This window comes from Lycium barbarum, chromosome 2 (genome assembly GCF_019175385.1).
Source record: "Lycium barbarum isolate Lr01 chromosome 2, ASM1917538v2, whole genome shotgun sequence".
NCBI classification, from domain to species: Eukaryota; Viridiplantae; Streptophyta; class Magnoliopsida; order Solanales; family Solanaceae; genus Lycium; species Lycium barbarum.
The window spans coordinates 139,981,591-140,002,522 of NC_083338.1; the positions used below are offsets into that span (position 1 = coordinate 139,981,591).

Sequence of the window (20,932 nt, forward strand, 5' to 3'; positions counted from 1 at the left end):
CTTAAATAAACGTTTGTGACAAATTGTTAGCATACTTATTTAGTTCCTTAGTTTTTGCATTAGTTTACAAAACAATCAAACATTCTGCACCCATACTTGCATAATTAGCAGTATTACTGCATCCTAGTTTTAACTGTTGATCATAAGTCTTTGTGGGTATGATATCCGACTATAAAAGTCAATATATTACTTGGTGACCACGTATACTTGCGTGTGCGTTGGGAGCAACATAGCACCTTTGGCTCATTGCTAAATAAAAAAGAAGATTCTTTGGTCTTGCATCTAAGGTTGAGCCAAATTAAAACCAACTAAGCAGTGGTGTCCTGATCAGAGTCGTTTTGGGGGGTCTTCGCGTTGACCTTGAGCCGGTTGAGGGGGTGGACGACATATTTGTGGCAAATCTTGTAGTTTGACCGTCTCTCGGCAGAGATCTCGTTCAAAGAACCAGTCACCAAATGCCTTTGCAACTGTCTGTTAAAAAATGTAAATTTCGCATCGGTAGTTTAAACAAATTTAAAGTTTGACAAAAATTGGGAGCTATTGATTACCTTATTGTTCACCATGAGTAAAGGACTAGTCCAGCTGGTACTGTAGGAAATTTGTAGATGTATGAAGCAAGAGTTGACGAACATTCCTCTTTGTGAAGGGTTGTTTGAGTTTGGTAATGCACTTACAAATTCTGCCCCAAAATCTGAAAACTCAAAGCCAAATGAATTAATTTTAAAACAACAAAAAAACTCTAGCAGAATGTGATTCATGATCGATAAATCATACCATCTGATCTAGTACGATAAGTTATATCTTGATACCACACCAACTATATATTATAATGGTTGCGTTAGCCTTTAATTGAAGTGAAAAGAATTGTTATTGTTTAATAATGACAATTTTTTTATGACTCTGATTTTGATTTTCATATCATGAAGCATAGGTCGCGCTTTATCGCATTTTCAATGTGAAAAATATCCAACCTCGCAAAGGATTTTCCATGAAATACTATTATGATTCAGACAGTATTGTGGCACTAACCTCGTAACATCTTTTGCTGATCGGAAGAGCAATTATTGAAATCTGGCATACAATTTTCCTTAAAGTCAGCTCTCTGTGCGGAGGGTATAACGGTAAATTGTATCTGTAAATATACACCAAAAAGAATTTGATCAATAAAAATAACAAAGTACTATAGCTGAAGTGGAAAAGGAAATTAAAAGAATATGCTTTTACTGTTGTGTATTTGGTGACTAATAAACAAACCTGGTATGAATCATAAGCAGAATTGATTATGAAAAGTGGTGTCTTGATATATTGTTGTAAATTTTGTGGGAAAAAACACTGCAAGTTATAATTTGTGAAATTATTAGTTTTAGATACATAAGACAAGAAAATAAGTCAGTTATATATGAACTGAGACTGGTGATGAAATTGCTCTTACCAATGTTGGATCCAATTTTCTTGAAGTACATGATGAAGGCAACATTTTTGCTGAATTCTATAACCCAATAAAAGAGTTCATGTAAGCATATTGCAAGATGAGAATAATCAAATGTATTACAACAACTTTTTTTTTTTAATTTCATCCTAATTATTGTCTGTGATATTTACCCAAAGCTGAGTAACTGCTTTTGTTGCGAACAAAAGTTTAGTGATTTTTGTGATATTGAAATGAGCACTTTATTAGTTTATAAAATAAGTTTAATGGTTTTAGTGAAATAAAGTAAAAGTTGAGTGACCATCAACGAAATTAACCTGGAATATAGTTATGACAAATCATGAAATAGAATATATATGTATTCACAAGTATATAAATTTTTCAATATGTATGAATGCATGTGGAAAGTGACCAAAACGATATATATTTCCCATCTACCTATGTTTTCATAGATAGAGTTATTCGATATTTTTGCTGATAGGAGGTAGTAGATACTTGGTGAAATGGAATTAAGATGTGTGCCAAAGTACGTCCAAACACTACCGTTATTAAAAATACAATAAAAAGGACAAAAATTATACTCCTTCCATCACAATTTATGTGGCATCATTTGACTAGGCATAGAGTTTAAAAAAGAAGATAAGATTTTTAAAAATTTTGGTCCGAAACAAGTCTTAGATACTTGTGTGACTCTAAGTCATCTCATTAAGGATCAAAAGAGATTTTTTGTCAATTTATTTATAAATTCGAGAGATGACATTCTTTTTGTGACAGACTAAAAAAGAAAGTATGTCACATAAATTGAGACATAGGGAGTACGTTATTTGTCTGTTCTAAAGAGAAAGATTGATGAAGAGTACATGCAAGTTAACCACTGCAGCAAAGGTTGATTCCAATACTTTCCCTCTCTTGCCATCATTGCTAAAAGAAAGAAACTGTAATTATTATGTTGTTATTGACAAAATACAGTTATGGTTCAATGCTTTTTAGTTTCTGAGTTATTTGAATCTTACTCAAGTAAAAAATATCCACCATCTGAGAGGCATTTAACTCTAGGCGTGCTAGGTAATAGAGATCGAAAACGATCACAATGGATCATAGCAGCCAATCCACCAGCTGAATTGCCTGAAAGAATAGCCTGCCATCACAAAAATCCATTGATAACCGTCAGTAATATTCTTTGCACTATCATCACAATTTAATCTATATTATTTAATTTATTTTTCAAGTTATCATTCTTGTTTTAAAACACCACATGCTGTTACAGGTAACTTAATCTGATGGTATAATAATATTACAAACTATCAATTCACAACGCTTAAACTCCTTTCTTAATTTATTGTAGTTTTGTTTATTAAAATGATAGTTTAATTTCAACTAATTGACCATACATTTTTTGCATTCTTCATTCCTTTTGCTAGTAGCTCCTCCATAATTGTTTGAAAAATCCTTGCACCTCTATAATGTTGGTTGGTAGCCTGAAAAATAATTTTGACATATTACCATAATTCCACTTCTATAACTTATAAATACATAGGACATAATTAAAGTCTACATTTGATAACACAAATGTGGTGACGTACTTTATCGACTGATTCAACGTCTCCTGTGAATGAAGATCCATCGCAATATTTGATCAAAATTCTGTGCCAATTGTAAAAGTCTGAAAAAAATAACCATTAGTCAAGATCGTTATTATCCAATTAATAAGAAGTATATATAAAAAATATGTTCATATGTACCTGGATTATTGGTCTTGTTGTAATCTAGCAAGCCGCTAAAAACACGGGTGTTATTCATATGGTTAGAGGAGCCCAAGAAGTTGCCAAAACGGATTGCACAATCTTCCACACTTCCACACCATCCTCCCCCCTAATTAATCACGTGCAAAGCTATTAATTAGCACTAGTCTATATTTCACTAAACATGATATAAACTAATTAAGCAATGGTTTGAAATTTGGAAGCGAATTGATGGTGTTGTTGCAAATATGGATGTTAAATTTAGTCCATAAAATATAACCAGCCCAATTTTAAATTGGTTGGGCGGGACATATACTCATGACAGTTTAATTCGGCACAATCCAAATTAACACGTTTAAAATTTTTGACTGATTTCAATTAGGTATGTAGTGAAGTTGACCTATAATTTTTTTTAATCAAAACATAGAAAAATAAGTTTCTTTTTTCTTTTGTTTGCATGTTGGATATAGCCATCGTAAAGAAAAAAAAAATTGTTAATCATGTTTGATGAAAATAATTAAATCAACAAACAAATAAATAAAAAATCAGTTTGTTAAAACCCAATATCGAGCTTAAATTGACTCGTACATCTTGATCCAAGTAAACATGTTTGTTGACTCAAGTTATTTTTATCTTTTCAACTTTAACCTAACATACCAATTTGATACCCCTATTTATGACAATTGATGAGAAAATAATATCATATGAAAGTAGCAAAAGATATGAGACATTTACCCAAGACAATAAAATAAGTTACATGAAATGTCCGTTTTAGAAAATACTACACTTTATATATGTTTTAAAAGAAGATTTACCGAACGCTCAGTTGACGCTATATATATACCTTTCAGTTGGTATGCAACATGTTAGTTAGATACCCAAAAATATACAACGTACATAATTGTTGCATTGTAATTTCTTAAGGGACGATTTTGGGAATGATTATTGACGGAAAAATGTTTTATTCTGGGTAAAAGCTCCAAGAGATAATTAGCTCATATTCAAGCCTCGAAGATTTTTTATCGGAGATGCACGAAAATAAAGTTGTGGATAACTATGGCTCACCTCAAGAAAAACTACCCAATTATTGACTCCATCTCCAAACCCTTTGTCATAATGATATGCTGCTGGACTTCCGTCTAAACAAACTGTAAATGGTTTGTCACCACAAAAAAAGTTAGTAAAATTACTCAAATAAAATTTCTCGAATCACTTTGATCTATCAAGAGTTAATTAAGGATTTGACCAGCTCCTTTTGAGACGGCATCTTTAACAAGCGTTTTCTCAACTGTTGGTTGCAAAACCTCAGCTTTTACTTGTATCAATGAACAAATCACTAGGAATAACCACTGATGCCATCTTGATGAAACACTTCTGCCAAAGGAAAAAAAAAGCAAATAATTACTATCTACTATAGACCAAAAGAACCACATCAAATTACGTGTGCTGATTATATTTCTATTTGGAGATGTATAATTAATGCAACTATTGTTTGCTCTTTGATCAACCCAAAATTACTGTTGGCATGTGGTAAAGGGCTGACTCCCTCGAGTCAACACCTTTTTTTTTTTTTTTTTTTTTTTGGGGTTAAGCATCTCCTTCTCTCACATACGCTTCCACTTATTCCGATTTAAGTGATTGTATTTTCTTCTTAGTTTGTTCCTAAAAGAAATGACACAATTCTAAAATGTGGAAATAATTCAACTTAATCTCTCACTCTATTAACGATAAAGTTTTATAGTCACACAAATATAATGCATGTTGATAATGACAAATTTCAAAAGCCTTCATTTTTTTTAAAGTCTGCGTTCTATCAAATAGGTTACATATATAAATAAATAGCGCAGAAAGAGTACTATTTCAACCAAAGCATTAATATAAATTAAATATCTGTCACTGGAAAAATCTTGTGTATATAAAGGTTGTCTTTTTATAAGCTGAGATACCTCATTGTGGAGACCTCTTTTGTCTGCGAAGAAAAGACTTGCAATGGAGTCTTATTATTATGCCAATCCTAATTGTATTGTAATTGTCGTTTGAACAGGTATTCTCTGAGCAAATATATTTAAAATGCAGAGGCAATGCCAAGAAATGCGGTATTACGTTCGTTTATAATATTCACTCTTCATATCATTCATACGCGTATAAAACACCATTTTCTAAATATATGTATGGAGCGAAACTCTTTACAGAAAGCCAAATTAAATATTTACATTATATATATAACAATAAATATTCCTTAAAAAAAGTAGAATATGATAAAATTGTCTGAATGCACTGAAAATTATTCACCAATGCCTAAAGTTCTTGAATTTGCAACAACGAGGAAAACATTTTTTTTTCTTTGTTAGTATTTATGTGTACGATATTCTCTTTTCTTTTGAAAAATTAAAAGTAATAATACAAATGCTGAAAATCCTGACTTCATGAAATCCATATTAAAATTTTGGCTATATTTGTAATTTTCAATCTCCCAAAAAAAATGCAAAATTATAAACTAATTGCTCCCTGGGAAATGATTGAAAAGAAAGAAGATAAAAAATTTACAGGTGTCTATTACACAGTATGCAAGGCATCTGGGGTTTAAAAAAAAAAAAGAAGAAGTATGCAAGGCATATCTAAAGCTTAAAGGTGCTTAATTATATGGGCAATATGTAATATGTGAGCCATATTGAATGGTAAAAACATACTCCATCCTCACGGTTTATATCAAACAAATAAATATATGACGCATGTTTTGCACACTAATCTTATTTAATTAAAATAGTTAATACGTTTTGATTTCATTAAATCAATTAACCATTATAATGAGACGGACCCGACTCTGATCTTGTAAGGTTCACTATCATCATATATGACTTAAATTTCAAAAAGAAAAAAAAAACATCATCAAGTTGTATGTAGATTTTAGGGCTCACTAGGTTTAAAAGTGACACATCGTATTGGAGTGGGGCGGTTGAAATAGATGCTCACTTCCGGCGTTTTGTATGATAAGAAGGTACTAGCAAGGCTGAAGGGCAAGTTTTATAGAGTGGTGGTTAGACCGATTATGTTGTATGGGGCGGAGTGTTGGCCTGTTAAGAAAGCTCAAGTTCAGAAGATGAAGGTAGCAGAAATGAGGATGTTGAGGTGGATGTGTGGGCATATCAGGAGATATAAGATTAGAAATGAAATGATTCGGGGCAAGGTAGGAGTTTCCCCATGCGGGACAAAATGTGGGAAGGGAGGTTGAGATAGCTCGGACACGTGCGGAGAAGATCTGCAGATGCTTGAGGTGCGAGAGCTAGTTGGCCATGGTTGGGCTGAGAAGAGGGGAAGGTAGGCCTAAGAAGTCTTGTGGAGAGGTGATTAGGCAGGATATGGCGCAACGTCAGCTTGCCGAGGGCATGACCCTTGATAAGAGGGTGTGGAGATCGAGCATGAGGGTAGAAGATTATTAGGTTGCACACGATTTACTTTCCGATACTAGGAGTGGTACTATCTTTGTTTTGTCTGCTTATTATTAGATCCCTACTACTATCTGATTGTTTATTTCACTCTGTCATCTTATTATTTGGTTGTTATTATTGCCTATTATTACTGATGCTTTTCATCTCTCTTTTCTTCTCTACTTGAGTGGAGCTGGGGGTCCATCGAATACAGCCTCTCTACATGTCACAAGGTAGAAGTAAAGTCTGCGTACACTCTACCCTCCTTAGACCCACCTGATGGGATTTTACTAGTTGTTGTTGTTGTTGTTGTAAGGTTTCAAAGTGGTTCAAAAGCTGGGTATGGATCTAATTTTTTACGGAATAACTGTGATTATTTGAGTTTGATGGAATTATGCTTTGTTTTAGAGACATATTTTCGGGGGTTTTAAAGCTTTAAGGTCTCAGTTAAATCTAAGTATTGATTCTTTTGGATGCTTAGCTATTTTAGTCGGACTTTCGGTAAGGCAAAGCGTTCTGGCATTTTAATTAGTTAAAATGACATTCAACACCAGTGTTTTAAAAGGCGAGCGTGAGGGCAGGGCGTTTTATTTAGTATGGGGCGAGGCGTAAGCCTCGAGACACCCGTAAGCCCCATCGATCTTTTAATTTTAAATTATAATATAGTAAAATAATATAATAACAAAAATATTATAAAAAAAATATATTAATAGTTTTACAAATTTAAAACATGATTAAAGAAACTCATAGAAAACAAAACTTCTAACATGATTTTACAAGTATAAATAATGTAATGATTTAAAAGTTATTATGAGATGCAAACCAACTCTAACCTCTTCATTTTCAAGCAATAAAAGAATCACAATTTCTCAAAGCATACTACGATCATATATACTATGCAATTTACCTCCCTAAAAAAAATCAACAAACTTTATCAAATTATAATTAAAAAATCACTCCTTCATGAATAAAAATAAATTTACTTTCAAATAGCAAAATAATAAACAATGATAGGTTTGAGACATTGGACAAAAACGTGAAGATTAATGGCAAGGGAAGATGTAAAATTTGGCTATGTATTCTTAAAAGAAATGTTAAGTGATGTTTACCCTCACAGTGTTCTCATATAGTAAATATACAATACTACGGTTTGTTATTTGAGTTACTTTTAATCGTCTTATTTCTATAGATGAAGAAAACAATTAAACTTCATTCATTTAATAAAGAATTATGAGGGACAATAATATTAACTGAGGGATTTGACACATAATTTATGTAAGAATTTTTGGGCGAGCCCTGAGCGTTGGGCGTTAAGCGTGTTCCGAGTGTACAGTCGGGCACTTAAGGCATAAGCCTCACAGAACTAAGCCCCACACGTAAGTCCCGAAGCGTTTTGCCAGTGCCGTGCCTTGGATCGAGCCCCGAAGCAAGCCACTGAACTGCCTTTAAAACACTGTTCATCACCGCTCCCTTCATCCAAATGGAGTGAGAAATTTTAATTCCTTTTTCTAAAACAAAAGAGAAAGAAGAAAAAGTGAAAATGACAAGATGTTAAAAATATAGTATGTATTTTCCCTAGAAGCAATCTAAGCACGTACACAACTTCTGTCAATAATATTTTGTATCTAATTTTCACAAACTAATTCAAAATGAAATCCATCTCTTCATCCAAAATCCAATAGGACAAAGGATTTATAATTTCTTTAATCAAAAAGCAAAACAAAAAAAAAAAATCTTTTTTTCAAAAGGGGTGGTTTATTATAATGGAATTCTTCTCTATACATTAACATACAAGAAGGAAAAATTTCCTAGAATGTTCACTATAATGCATAATTCGCCCCCTCAACTTATACGTAACTAGTCAAGGAACTCGCGCTTCGCGCGATGGTAAGTCTTTTTTGATGTTTAGTTGATCTACAGGAAATAAAAATCCTATAATAACAAAAGACAAAAAATATGTAATGTAAGACGTTCAGAAGGAAAAATAAAATTCTAATGACAAAAATATAGCTATGAAAAATCAAACAGAAAAGCAAATCAAAATAATCGCATCATTGACTATTTTCTTATAATTTTCATAATTAGAGAGTTCTCAAAAAACACTTCTCCTAATTTTAGAGGTGAAGTTAAATGTTCATTTTATTAAAAAAAAAAAACTCTTTCTAGTTTCAAATTGTGCAGGATGGAAAACATCAAGACCTTTGCAAAAGGGAACAAATAACAATGCCTCTTTGCTGAATCGCAGAGGGCTTCACAAAAACGATGATTTTCTTCCTAATCCATCGCATTACTTATTAATATTTTATTTTACTACTCCCTTTGTCTCAAATTATCCATCACTTTCTCCAGAAGTACTTATTTTTTTTTCAATAAGTGCTTATTTTAAAAAGGTAGGGTGTTTGGCCAAGCTTTTGGGAGAAAATAGATGCTTCTGGGGAGTAGTAGAAGTAGTTTTTCAGAAGCTAAAAGAAAAAAACTTTTGCCCAAAAGCACTTTTTTAATAAAACACTTTTGAGACAAATACACTTAGAAACACTTTTTAAAAGCTTAGCCAAACACAAATTGCTGCTCAAAAGTGTCTTTTAAATTAATTGGCCAAAAGCAAAACTACTTTTCGCCGAAAGTTCTATAAGCACTTTCCAAAATAAGCTGATTTTAGAAGCTTGACCAAACAGGCTATAAGTAATAATATCCCTCCATTAAATGTTTGCTCTATTTATGTGTAATCTCCATTAATACCCATCATCGACTGATTGAGATAGTTACATAGTTAGACTATCACTGAGCAGATTATCTGTGAGTCTTGTTATGACTTGTGTTACTATGATTGTACTTCATTGTTTCTGGCTTTGATATGTGTTCTTGAGTTATTCATTGTGATTCGATTACGAGGCATTATTGATGAGATTTGAAATGTAACATATACATCTATTAATGCACATTTGACAGGGGGTGATGATATGGCCTAGTAGTGAGCTCGTGGTCCGAGGTTCGTTCCTGAACGAGGGGTACATGGACAACATGGGTCCCTTTCAGGTCATGACTATTTGGGAAAAACATTACCATTTAGCATGTGTGTACATTTTATTGCATTGCATTACACATCATTATATTTTATTCTGCATCATCACAGGGCTTCTTATTTCTGATTTGGTATGTTTTGTTGTACCTTTATTATGGCATGGATCAGATTATGGACTGGATCGGAATTGTGGATTAGTGACTCTGCCTAGTTACAAGACTTAGAATTGTTGATTATCGACTTGAGATTATTGAGACTTGTCAGACTTGTGGTTGTTACATCTTGGAAATTTCGTGTCGTTTACCTTATTAGTGAAATAATGCAAGACTAAAGTGGAAATGAAGTCCTTATAAGGTTAAGAAGGGTATTTGATAACTTTAAGTGTGTACTTTAAGGTTTTGGAGTCATATGAATTGGCGGAAGTAACATTGTTGAAGAAATTGGAACTTGAGTTATGTTTTGGGTAGATTTCGTATCGTTTGAGTTATTCATTTCATAGGGTTACCTTAAGGGGAAAGCTATAGGGCCCCTTAGATGGTTAATGAAGTTTTACACAAGTGTCAAGAAGTTTCCATAAGGGTTGGAGGTCAAACGAATCGAAAATAGCGCGATTTTGCGAAACCGGGGAAAAAGGAGCAATATGCGGCCGCATACTCAATATGCTGGGCCGCATATTGGTCGCCAACTCCCCATTTTTTGTGAGCTTTCTGCCCAACACCACCCCCATGTTGTGGAGGGATTATGCGGCCGCATACGCAGTATGTTGAGCCGCATACTCACCGCAACACGGAGCGGTGGGGCGAATTGGACATCTTTTTAAACCTCAAAAGATCCCATTTTTATTTCAACTTCTCACATTTATTTACCCACACTTCTAGAGGGTTTTTGAGAGTTATTTAACCTTCCATAACACTCCAAAACCTTTCTATATCATCAAGAGAAAAGATCAACATCAAAACCCCAAAAGCTAATCCATGGAAGGTGATGGTTCTTGCTTCTCTTGAAAGTTGTGATGAACTTGGTCTTGAAAGGAGTTGAGAGAGGTGATGTTCCTCTATTATAAGGTATGTTATTCCTTTTATTTGCATGATGGGGTTGATGTAAAGATTTAGTAATCCTTGGAAAGGAGAAGAATTAAAGTGGAGAAGTTATAAAGTGTTGAAGTGAAGAAAATGATTATGAGATGAACTTGAAAAGGGATTTTTGGATAAATTTGAGATTAAATTGAATGTAACTTATTGATTATGCTATTGTGGATGTTGTTATTGTTATTTGAGAGTTGTTTTGTGATATGGTGAAAGTTGACAAAATAGGGGAATGGTGCCCAAATTTCGTTAGCTTGTTAATTGCACTAGTTTGAACTTAAGAATGTTTTCACGACTTACCCTTAGTGTGAATCCTCTTGAATGTAGATTTCGCGGACTTTGGGGGAGAACTTTAAATAGTTAAGAAGACGTAAAGGTATGTAAGGATAACCCTTCTTTCTAAAGGCATGATTTCCTTATTGTGAATCTATACATGATATCCATAATATTCATATTCCTATATATGCTCGAAACTCATAATTCTCAAGGTTCTCGTGATATTGTTGACAATGTTCCTTGTCACGATGATGATTTCAATTCTAGGTTGACAATGTTCCTTGTCATGATGATGATTTCAATTCTAGAGATGACATCTAAGATATCCGCAATGTCCTATTCCTAAAAATGCTAGAAGTTCATGACTTTCAAGATTCTTGAGATGTCATTGGTAAAAGCTCTTCACAGTGATGATGATAATGATGATGGTGGTGATTCCATAATAGAAATCGGGGGTTTACCGACTTTATGTCACCCTGATAGCGTTGTAATGTTTCTCTCGGATACTTACGTATGTCATATATGTATGTAATTGTTTTGTGACACTGAGCTTATATGGCCAAGTATGATTTCTATTATGCGCACACCACTTCAGTTGGGTATGGACAACATCAAGCCTTGTTATGGCTGGGTATGGATGACACCGAACCTACATGGTCGAGTATGGTACCACTATATGTATATGTATGAAATGTTTTCTTTGGAGAAAGGTTAAGTAAGCACAATGAACGTCCTAAGAGGTGTTATAAGGTATAAATGATTCATCTTTCTTATGTTATTCTTCATGCTTTTATCATGTTACTATTCATGCCTTACATACTCGGTACATTGTTCGTACTGACGTCTTTTTGTTTGTGAACGTTGTGTTCATGCCTGCAGGTAGACAGGGAGACAGACCAGACCTTTAGGCTGCTTCACCAGTGATTGATAGAGGAGCTCCATTTGGTCCGGAGCAACAATAGTTGGTATTATTCTTTTGTGTACATATATGGGCATGGCGGGGTCCTGTCCCTTCTTTATGATTTTATGTACTCTTTGTAGAGGCTCGTAGAAAAATGTGTATAGCTGGATATCCCTCAGTGTCGTCGGTTCACATTTTGTATATCATTTTGATAGCCTTGTCAGCTTGTGTATATATGGGCATAGTTGATGATGTTTATATACAATGGTGCCTTAGTCCGATGGAATTTGTGTTATTGATGCATGGTAATTATGAGTTAGCTATGTGGCTCACCTAGAGAGGATTACACAAGTATGATAAGAGTTGCTCGGTATGTTAGCTGCGGGTGCCCGTTATGATCCTCCGGTTGGGTCGTGACAAGAAGCTTCACCTTAGGTTGTGATTCGGTTATGTGATATGTTGTGACCTTGATTTGAGTATTATGTGCCTATCTGCTTTTCTTGATAGATTTTTTGCTTATATGCGTGAGCTAATCTTAGTCTTCCTATGCTGCTTACTCAGTACGTGTTGTTTGTACTGATGCTACTCTTGATGTACTCTTCTTTTGAGTGCAGAGCCTGTTACTAGTTTCAGTTCCTGTCGTCGAGAGTGATCCGAGTCTACTTGATCGAGATTCCAGGGTGTGCTTTGGCTAGATCCTCAACCCGACACTACAAAAAAAGTAATTTTCGGTGGTTGAAAGTTGCAATACGCGGAGGTTTTAGTCTCCTTAAGCAATTAATGGAGGCCAAAACCCCCACGAATTGCAATTTTCAACCTCCGCAAATTACCTTTTTTTTTTTTTGTAGTGTGGAGACTCTTCCTGTATTTAATTGTCTACTTTGCATTCTGGAGAAAGTATTGATATTTTGAGATTTCTATTTCTTATCAGACTTTGTATCTTCTTGGTAGTAGCTCTTGTACTAGTCCAGACCAGATTTTGGGTTGTTGTTACTTCCGCACTTGTTATCAATAAAATTTGAATTTGTTAACTAAATCATTATTTATTTTCGCATAATTTTTATAAATGATTAAAACAAGTTAGGAATGGTTTGCCTAACTAGGGGAACAGTGTAGATGCCCTCACGATTAACGAATTAGGTCATGACAAGATCAAGAAAAAATGCTATGTATAAAATGATGGGGTCCCTTCTCTGAGCGAAGGTGAAAGCGAGACCCCATCTCTCTATACTTTTCGCCCAGCGAGCTCAACACGTGACAAAGGAAAAGTCGCGAAATTCACTAAGAATGGGAAAATTGCTTTGTCTTGCTGAGTGAAGGTCAAGGCGAGACACTGTCTTGCTATACTTTTCGCCCAGCGAGCTCGGTATGTCGACACAAAATATTTTCTAAGTCTTGACCCGTTTTGAATAAGCTTTGGAGGATTATTTCCCAACACCATAATAAGATCCTTAGGTCATTTTGAATATAAGGTTTAGATGTTTTATTTCACAGAGAGCAAGGGGTAAGGATTTTCATCGCAGGGTTATCTCTTTTACCTTCATTATTTCATCTTTTCTTAGATCGAACATGAAAACCAATTGTTGTAATCCGATTATTAGTGCTTAAACTCTATAATTTTGGGGTTGTGGTGTAACCATGAGTATTGACGTTCGAACACGTATTTTCATCTTAGTAGTTTATTCATATACAATTCTTTCTCTACTTATGTTCTTAATTGTTTGATTGCCTGCACAACAATCTAGTTCAATTTACTATTTAATATATATATACTTGGGAAAGATGTTATCAGATTAGAGAAGAAGTAAAGAGGGTGTGATCTGATTATCCATATAGTTGGGTTAGGATTTGTGGCTAGGATAGGAATATACTCAGTCGCCGCATTCAATTAAATACTGTAAATGAATTGTATTTTTAACAGGTCAATTTTCTTATGTATATAGGCGGCGAACTGCTTTGAATCAGCGAGTAGGGGTTCGGGAGGATACTACGAGATAAATAATCCGGTTAATTAGCAATCATGAATAAAACTGCTAGGGTGAGGTACTTGCATGACTCAATACGATTGGTGAACCAACCACAACCCTGGAATACTCATATCTCTGTGATAAACCCACTTAAATAAACGTTTGTGACAAATTGTTAGCATACTTATTTAGTTCTTTAGTTTTTGCATTTGTTTACAAAACAATCAAACATTCTGCACCCATACTTGCATAATTAGCAGTATTACTGCATCCTAGTTTAACTGTTGATCATAAGTCTTTGTGGGTATGATATCGGACTATAAAAGTCAATAGATTACTCGGCGACCACGTATACTTGCGTGTGCGTTGGGAGCAACATAGCACCTTTGGCTCATTGCTAAATAAAAAAGAAGACTCTTTGGTCTTGCATCTAAGGTTGAGCCAAATTAAAACCAACTAAGCAGTGGTGTCCTGATCAGAGTCGTTTTGGGGGATCTTCGCATTGACCTTGAGCCGGTTGAGGGGGTGGACGACATATTTGTGGCAAATCTTGTAGTTTGACCATATCTCGGCAGAGATCTCGTTCAAAGAACCAGTCACCAAATGCCTTTGCAACTGTCCGTTAAAAAAATGTAAATTTCACATCGGTCGTTTAAACAAATTTAAAGTTTGACAAAAATTGGGAGCTATTGATTACCTTATTGTTCACCATGAGTAAAGGACTAGTCCAGCTGGTACTGTAGGAAATTTGTAGATGTATGAAGCAAGAGTTGACGAACATTCCTCTTTGTGAAGGGCTGTATGAGTTTGGTAATGCACTTACAAATTCTGCCCCAAAATCTGAAAACTCAAAGCCAAATGAATTAATTTTAAAACAACAAAAAAACTCTAGCAGAATGTGAGTCATGATCGATAAATCATACCATCTGATCTAGTACAATAAGTTATATCTTGATACCACACCAACTATATATTATAATGGTTCCGTTAGCCTTTAATTGAAGTGAAAAGAATTGTTATTGTTCAAGAAAGACAATTTTTTTTATTATTTTGATTTTGATTTACATATCATGAATTATAGGTCGCGCTTTATCGCATTTTCAATGTGAAAAATATCCAACCTCGCAAAGGATTTTCCATGAAATACTATTATGATTCAGACAGTATTGTGGCACTAACCTCGTAACATCTTTTGCTGATCGGAAGAGCAATTATTGAAATCTGGCATACAATTTTCCTTAAAGTCAGCTCTCTGTGCGGAGGGTATAACGGTAAATTGTATCTGTAAATATACACCAAAAAGAATTTGATCAATAAAAATAACAAAGTACTATAGCTGAAGTGGAAAAGGAAATTAAAAGAATATGCTTTTACTGTTGTGTATTTGGTGACTAATAAACAAACCTGGTATGAATCATAAGCAGAATTGATTATGAAAAGTGGTGTCTTGATATATTGTTGTAAATTTTGTGGGAAAAAACACTGCAAGTTATAATTTGTGGAGTTATTAGTTTTAGATACAAAAGAAAATAAGTCAGTTATATATGAACTGAGACTGGTGATGAAATTTCTCTTACCAATGTTGGATCCAATTTTCTTGAAGTACATGATAGGCAACATTTTTGCTGAATTCTATAACCCAATAAAAGAGTTCATGTAAGCATATTGCAAGATGAGAATAATCAAATGTATTACAACAACTTTTTTTTTATTTCATCCTAATTATCGTTTGTGATATTTACACAAAGCTGAGTGACTGCTTTTGTTGCGAATAAAAGTTTAGTGACTTTTGTGATACTAAAATGAGCACTTTATTCGTTTATAAAATAAGTTTAATGGTTTTAGTGAAATAAAGTAAAAGTTGGGTGACCGTCAACGAAATTAACCTGAAATATAGTTATGACAAATCATGAAATAGAATATATATGTATTCACAAGTATATAAATTTTTCAATATGTATGAATGCATGTGGAAAGTGACCAGAACTATATATATTTCCCATCTACCTATGTTTTCATGGATAGAGTTATTCGATGTTTTTGCTGATAGGAGGTAGCAGATACTTGGTGAAATGGAATTAAGATGTGTGCCCAAGTACGTCCAAACACCACAGTTATAAAAAGTAAAATAAAAAGGACAAAAATAATACTCCCCTCCATCCCAATTTATGTGGCATCAATTGACTAGGCATAGAGTTTAAAAAAGAAAATAAGATTTTAAAAAATTTTGGTCCAAAACGAGACTTAGATACTTGTGTGGCTCTAAGTCATCTTATTAAGGGTCCAAAGAGATTTTTTTTGTCAAATTATTTATAAATTCGAAAGATGACATTCTTTTTGTGACAGACTAAAAAAGAAAGTATGTCTCATAAATTGAGACATACGGAGTACGTTATTTGTCTGTTCTAATGAGAGATTGAGGAAGAGTACATGTAAGTTAACCACTGCAGCAAAGGTTGATTCCAATACTTTCCCTCTCTTGCCATCATTGCTAAAAGAAAGAAACTGTAATTATTATGTTGTTATTGACAAAATACAGTTATGGTTCAATGCTTTTTAGTTTCTGAGTTATTTGAATCTTACTCAAGTAAAAAATGCCACCATCTGAGAGGCATTTAACTCTAGGCGTGCTAGGTAATAGAGATCGAAAACGATCACAATGGATCATAGCAGCCAATCCACCAGCTGAATTGCCTGAAAGAATGGCCTGCCATCAATAAAATTCATTGATAACCGTCAGTAATATTCTTTGCACTATCATCACAATTTAATCTATATTATTTATTTTATTTTTCAAGTTATCATTCTTGTTTTAAAACACTACATGCTGTTACAGGTAACTTAATCTGATGGTACAATAATATTACAAACTATCAATTCACAACGCTTAAACTCCTTTCTTAATTTATTGTAGTTTTGTTTATTAAAATGACAGTTTAATTTCCACTAATTGACCATACATTTTTTGCATTCTTCATTCCTTTTGCTAGTAGCTCCTCCATAATTGTTTGAAAAATCCTTGCACCTCTATAATGTTGATTGGTAGCCTGAAAAATAATTTTGACATATTACCATAATTCCACTTCTATAACTTATAAATAGATAGGACATAATTAAAGTCTACATTTGATAACACAAAATGTGGTGACGTACTTTATCGACTGATTCAACGTCTCCTGTGAATGAAGATCCATCGCAATATTTGATCATAATTCTGTTCCAATTGTAGAAGTCTGGAAAAAAATAACCATTAGTCAAGATCGTTATTATCCAATTAATAAGAAGTATATATAAAAAATATGTTCATATGTACCTGGATTATTTGTCTTGTTGTAATCTAGCAAGCCGCTAAAAACACGGGTGTTATTCATATGGTTAGAGGAGCCCAAGAAGTTGCCAAAACGGAGTCTACAATCTTCCACACTTCCACACCATCCTCCCCCCTAATTAATCACGTGCAAAGCTATTAATTAGCACTAGTCTATATTTCACTAAACATGATATAAACTAAGCAATGGTTTGAAATTTGGAAACGAATTGATGTTGTTGTTGCAAATATGGATGTTAAATTTAGTCCATAAAATATAACCAGCCCAATTTTAAATAGATTGGGCGGACATATACTCACGACAGTTTTATTCGGCACAATCCAAATTAACACGTTTAAAAATTTTGACTTAGGTATGTAATGAAGTTGACCTATAATTGTTTTTTCATCAAAACATAGAAAATAAGTTTCTTTTTTCTTTTGTTTGCATGTTGGATATAGCCATCGTAAAGAAAAAATTTGTTAATCATGTTTGATGAAAATAATTAAATCAACAAACAAATAAATAAAAAGTCGGTTTGTTAAAACCCAATATCTAGCTTAAATTGACTCGTACATCTTGATCCAAGTAAACATGTTTGTTGACTCAAGTCATTCTTATCTTTTCAACTTTAACCTAACATGCCCATTTGGTACCCCTATTTATGATAATTGATGAGAAAATAACATCACATGAAAGTAGCAAAAGATAAGAGACATTTACGCAAGACAATAAAATAAGTTACATGAAATGTCCGTTTTAGAAAATACTACACTTTATATATGTTTAAAAAGAAGATTTACCGAACACTCAGTTGACGCTATATATATATATATATATATATATATATATATATATATACCTTTCAGCTGGTATGCAACATGTAAGTAAGATACCCAAAAATATACAACGTACATAATTGTTGCATTGTAATTTCTTAAGGGGCGATTTTGTGATAGACGGAATAATGTTTTATTCCGGGAAAAAACTCCAAGAGATAATTAGCTCATATTCAAGCCTCGAAGATTTTTTATCGGAGATGCACGAAAATAAAGTTGTGGATAACTATGGCTCACCTCAAGAAAAACTACCCAATTATTGACTCCATCTCCAAACCCTTTGTCATAATGATATGCTGCTGGACTTCCGTCTAAACAAACTGTAAATGGTTTGTCACCACAAAAAAAGTTAGTAAAATTACTCAAATAAAATTTCTCGAATCACTTTGATCTATCAAGAGTTAATTAAGGATTTGACCAGCTCCTTTTGAGACGGCATCTTTAACAAGCGTTTTCTCAACTGTTGGTTGCAAAACCTCAGCTTTTACTTGTATCAATGAACAAATCACTAGGAATAACCACTGATGGCATCTTGATGAAACACTTCAGCCAAAGGAAAAAAAAAACAAATAATTACTATCTACTATAGACCAAAAGAACCACATCAAATTACGTGTGCTGATTATATTTCTATTTGGAGATGTAGAATTAATGCAACTATTGTTTGCTCTTTGATCAACCCAAAATTACTGTTGGCATGTGGTAAAGGGCTGACTCCCTCGAGTCAACACCTTTTTTTTTTTTTTTGGGTTAAGCATCTCCTTCTCTCAAATACGCTTCCACTTATTCCGATTTAAGTGATTGTATTTTCTTCTTAGTCTGTTCCTAAAAGAAATGACAAAATTCTAAATAAAATGTGGAAATAATTCAACTTAATCTCTCACTCTATTAATGATAAAGTTTTATAGTCACACAAATATAATGCATTGATAATGACAAATTTCAAAAGCCTTCATTTTTTTTAAAGTCCGCGTTCTATCAAATAGGTTACACATATAAATAAATAGCGCAGAAAAAGTACTATTTCAACCAAAGCATTAATATAAATTAAATATCTCTCACGGGAAAAATCTTGTGTATACAGTGTTTTAAAAGGCGGGGGTGTAAGGCGGGGCGTTTTACATACGCCTCGACGAGGCGTAAGTCTCGAGGCACGGGGCGTAAGCCCCATGGGTATTTAATTTTTAGTATTTCTTAAAATAATATTGTCACGCCCCGGACCATGGCCTGGACGTAACACGGCACTCGGTGCCTGACTGCATGTGACCGAGCGAACCACATGACTTGCTGAACCATCATGATACATAACATAAGCGGAATATAATGTGAATGCATGATGAGCCTTTATAAAACGTAATAAATCATAATACTTAATAGTGTACTTGTTTAAACATGAGTGAGCCAAAATGGCTATACGACTCCAAATGTCTGACGTGGCATAACTGACTTGTCTAGTCTATGAAACATCTATCATGAGTCTGACTGGATAACATAATTACTGGGACAAGGCCCCCAGCATACCTTTACATGCAAAACTAAACAGAGAAGTACAATGTTTAAACCCCGAATGAGATGGGGCTCACCGATAAGCTGTACGAGTAAATCTTAATGATTAGAAGCGTCGTCCTGTAACTCTGTACCTGCATCGTGAAATACAGGCCCCCGGGTAATAAAAGGGGACGTCAGCACATTGAATGTACTGGTATGTAAAGCAGCCGGAAGAAACAACATGGGACATGGAATAACATGATAAGAACTGAAACTGAAAACTTGGACATGAACATGAGCATGAGCATGAGTACATATACGTATACATAACATGAGTAAAACATGATAAGTAGGGAGAGCATTTCATAAACCGACGTATCATATCATAACATATCACCACGTGGATACGTGGAGTCTGATACCTCGCCGGACCAGCAGAGCCCCTATACCTTGCCAGGGTATAAGGTAGTAATTTACCACGTGGATGCGTGGAGTCTGGTACCTCGCCGGACCAGCAGAGCCCTCATACCTTGCCTGAGGTAGTAAGTTACCTGATGGATCCATTCAGTGTAAAATTAAGGTAGCGTCTTATCCGGGCGGAGCGATCCTTGTCCTACGGTGGCTCCGTAGTTTCAGGCTATCTGAGCCTTCTCGGTAATTTGTGCAACTCCCAAAAACATGAACATAATGTAGTTGGCTAAAAAGCCCATGAATTTCGTGAATTTACTTGTACTTGTCTTGAAATCATGATTTCACGAAATGACTTGTAAACATGGTTTCATGCAAAAATCTTGTAAACATGGTTTCATGAAATAACTTGTCTTAGTCTTGCAAACATGTTCTTGATTCATGAGTAATAAGAATATTTCGAAATTATATATATAATTGACTTGAAAACAGGCTTATAACTTGCAAAATAAACTCATGCAGTTTCATATGGACATAATGAGAACACATGAGGAAGAATTCATGATTCATGGATTAAGCTAGGATTCCTAATATCAATGATGGAAGATTAGGAATACAACAACGAACATAGATACGAAACTCGCATACATACATACATGATTACGGGCTACCAATATGTTGGATTTAATGCCCTAGGATTTGAACTTCATAGATTTTACGAAACAGATCATGGGGAAGAACGTAGAGATTCCCACATATAGATGGAAGTTCTACATACCTTAACTTTCCGCTTTTGGGCGTATCACAATGTCCTTCAATCCCTTCAACTTCAATCTATAGCAATACAAGTCATAGGGATTCTATATTAGCAACAATATTCATGTTTTGTTCATCTAAGCATTTTATCAAACACTTAGGGGGCATGAAGCTCTATAATCCTCCTTAATGGTGTTTTCTTCACCAAATCCCCATTCTTTTACTTCTAGTTAACTCTACAATCTCATTTTGATGTAATTAACATCATTCATCACCCATATGA

At 34.1% G+C, this 20,932-nt stretch overlaps 2 protein-coding genes across 2 annotated transcripts; both read right to left on the minus strand.

The window, feature by feature from the left end:
- Positions 1–327: 327 nt before the first annotated feature.
- LOC132629022 (pectin acetylesterase 8-like) lies at positions 328–5,122 on the minus strand. Its single transcript, XM_060344767.1, has 13 exons — positions 5,118–5,122; positions 4,418–4,545; positions 4,237–4,319; positions 3,172–3,301; positions 3,013–3,092; positions 2,821–2,907; positions 2,443–2,567; positions 2,290–2,350; positions 1,433–1,489; positions 1,255–1,332; positions 1,030–1,132; positions 549–691; positions 328–471 (listed from the first exon to the last, which is right to left on the minus strand). Exons 1-13 carry the CDS (start codon positions 5,120–5,122, stop codon positions 328–330), a joined length of 1,224 nt encoding a protein of 407 aa, XP_060200750.1.
- A 9,184-nt stretch (positions 5,123–14,306) lies between these two features.
- LOC132629023 (pectin acetylesterase 8-like) lies at positions 14,307–20,049 on the minus strand. Its single transcript, XM_060344768.1, has 13 exons — positions 20,015–20,049; positions 18,416–18,540; positions 18,235–18,317; positions 17,164–17,293; positions 17,004–17,083; positions 16,811–16,897; positions 16,434–16,557; positions 16,281–16,341; positions 15,428–15,482; positions 15,255–15,332; positions 15,030–15,132; positions 14,548–14,690; positions 14,307–14,465 (listed from the first exon to the last, which is right to left on the minus strand). Exons 1-13 carry the CDS (start codon positions 20,047–20,049, stop codon positions 14,307–14,309), a joined length of 1,263 nt encoding a protein of 420 aa, XP_060200751.1.
- Positions 20,050–20,932: the final 883 nt, after the last annotated feature.

Excerpts from the sequence above, each read along its gene's own strand:
- LOC132629023 (XM_060344768.1), bottom strand. The coding sequence starts at position 20,049 with ATGGATCCATCAGGTAACTTACTACCTCAGGCAAG. Across the intron at positions 17,294-18,234 it reads ATTGGGTAGTTTTTCTTGAG|GGGGGAGGATGGTGTGGAAG; the intron begins GTGAGCCATAGT and ends GTGATTAATTAG. Across the intron at positions 16,558-16,810 it reads GAATGAAGAATGCAAAAAAT|GCCATTCTTTCAGGCAATTC; the intron begins GTATGGTCAATT and ends TATTGATGGCAG.
- LOC132629022 (XM_060344767.1), bottom strand. Across the intron at positions 2,908-3,012 it reads ACGTTGAATCAGTCGATAAA|GCTACCAACCAACATTATAG; the intron begins GTACGTCACCAC and ends ATTATTTTTCAG. Across the intron at positions 692-1,029 it reads TCAGCAAAAGATGTTACGAG|ATTTTGGGGCAGAATTTGTA; the intron begins GTTAGTGCCACA and ends TTGAGTTTTCAG.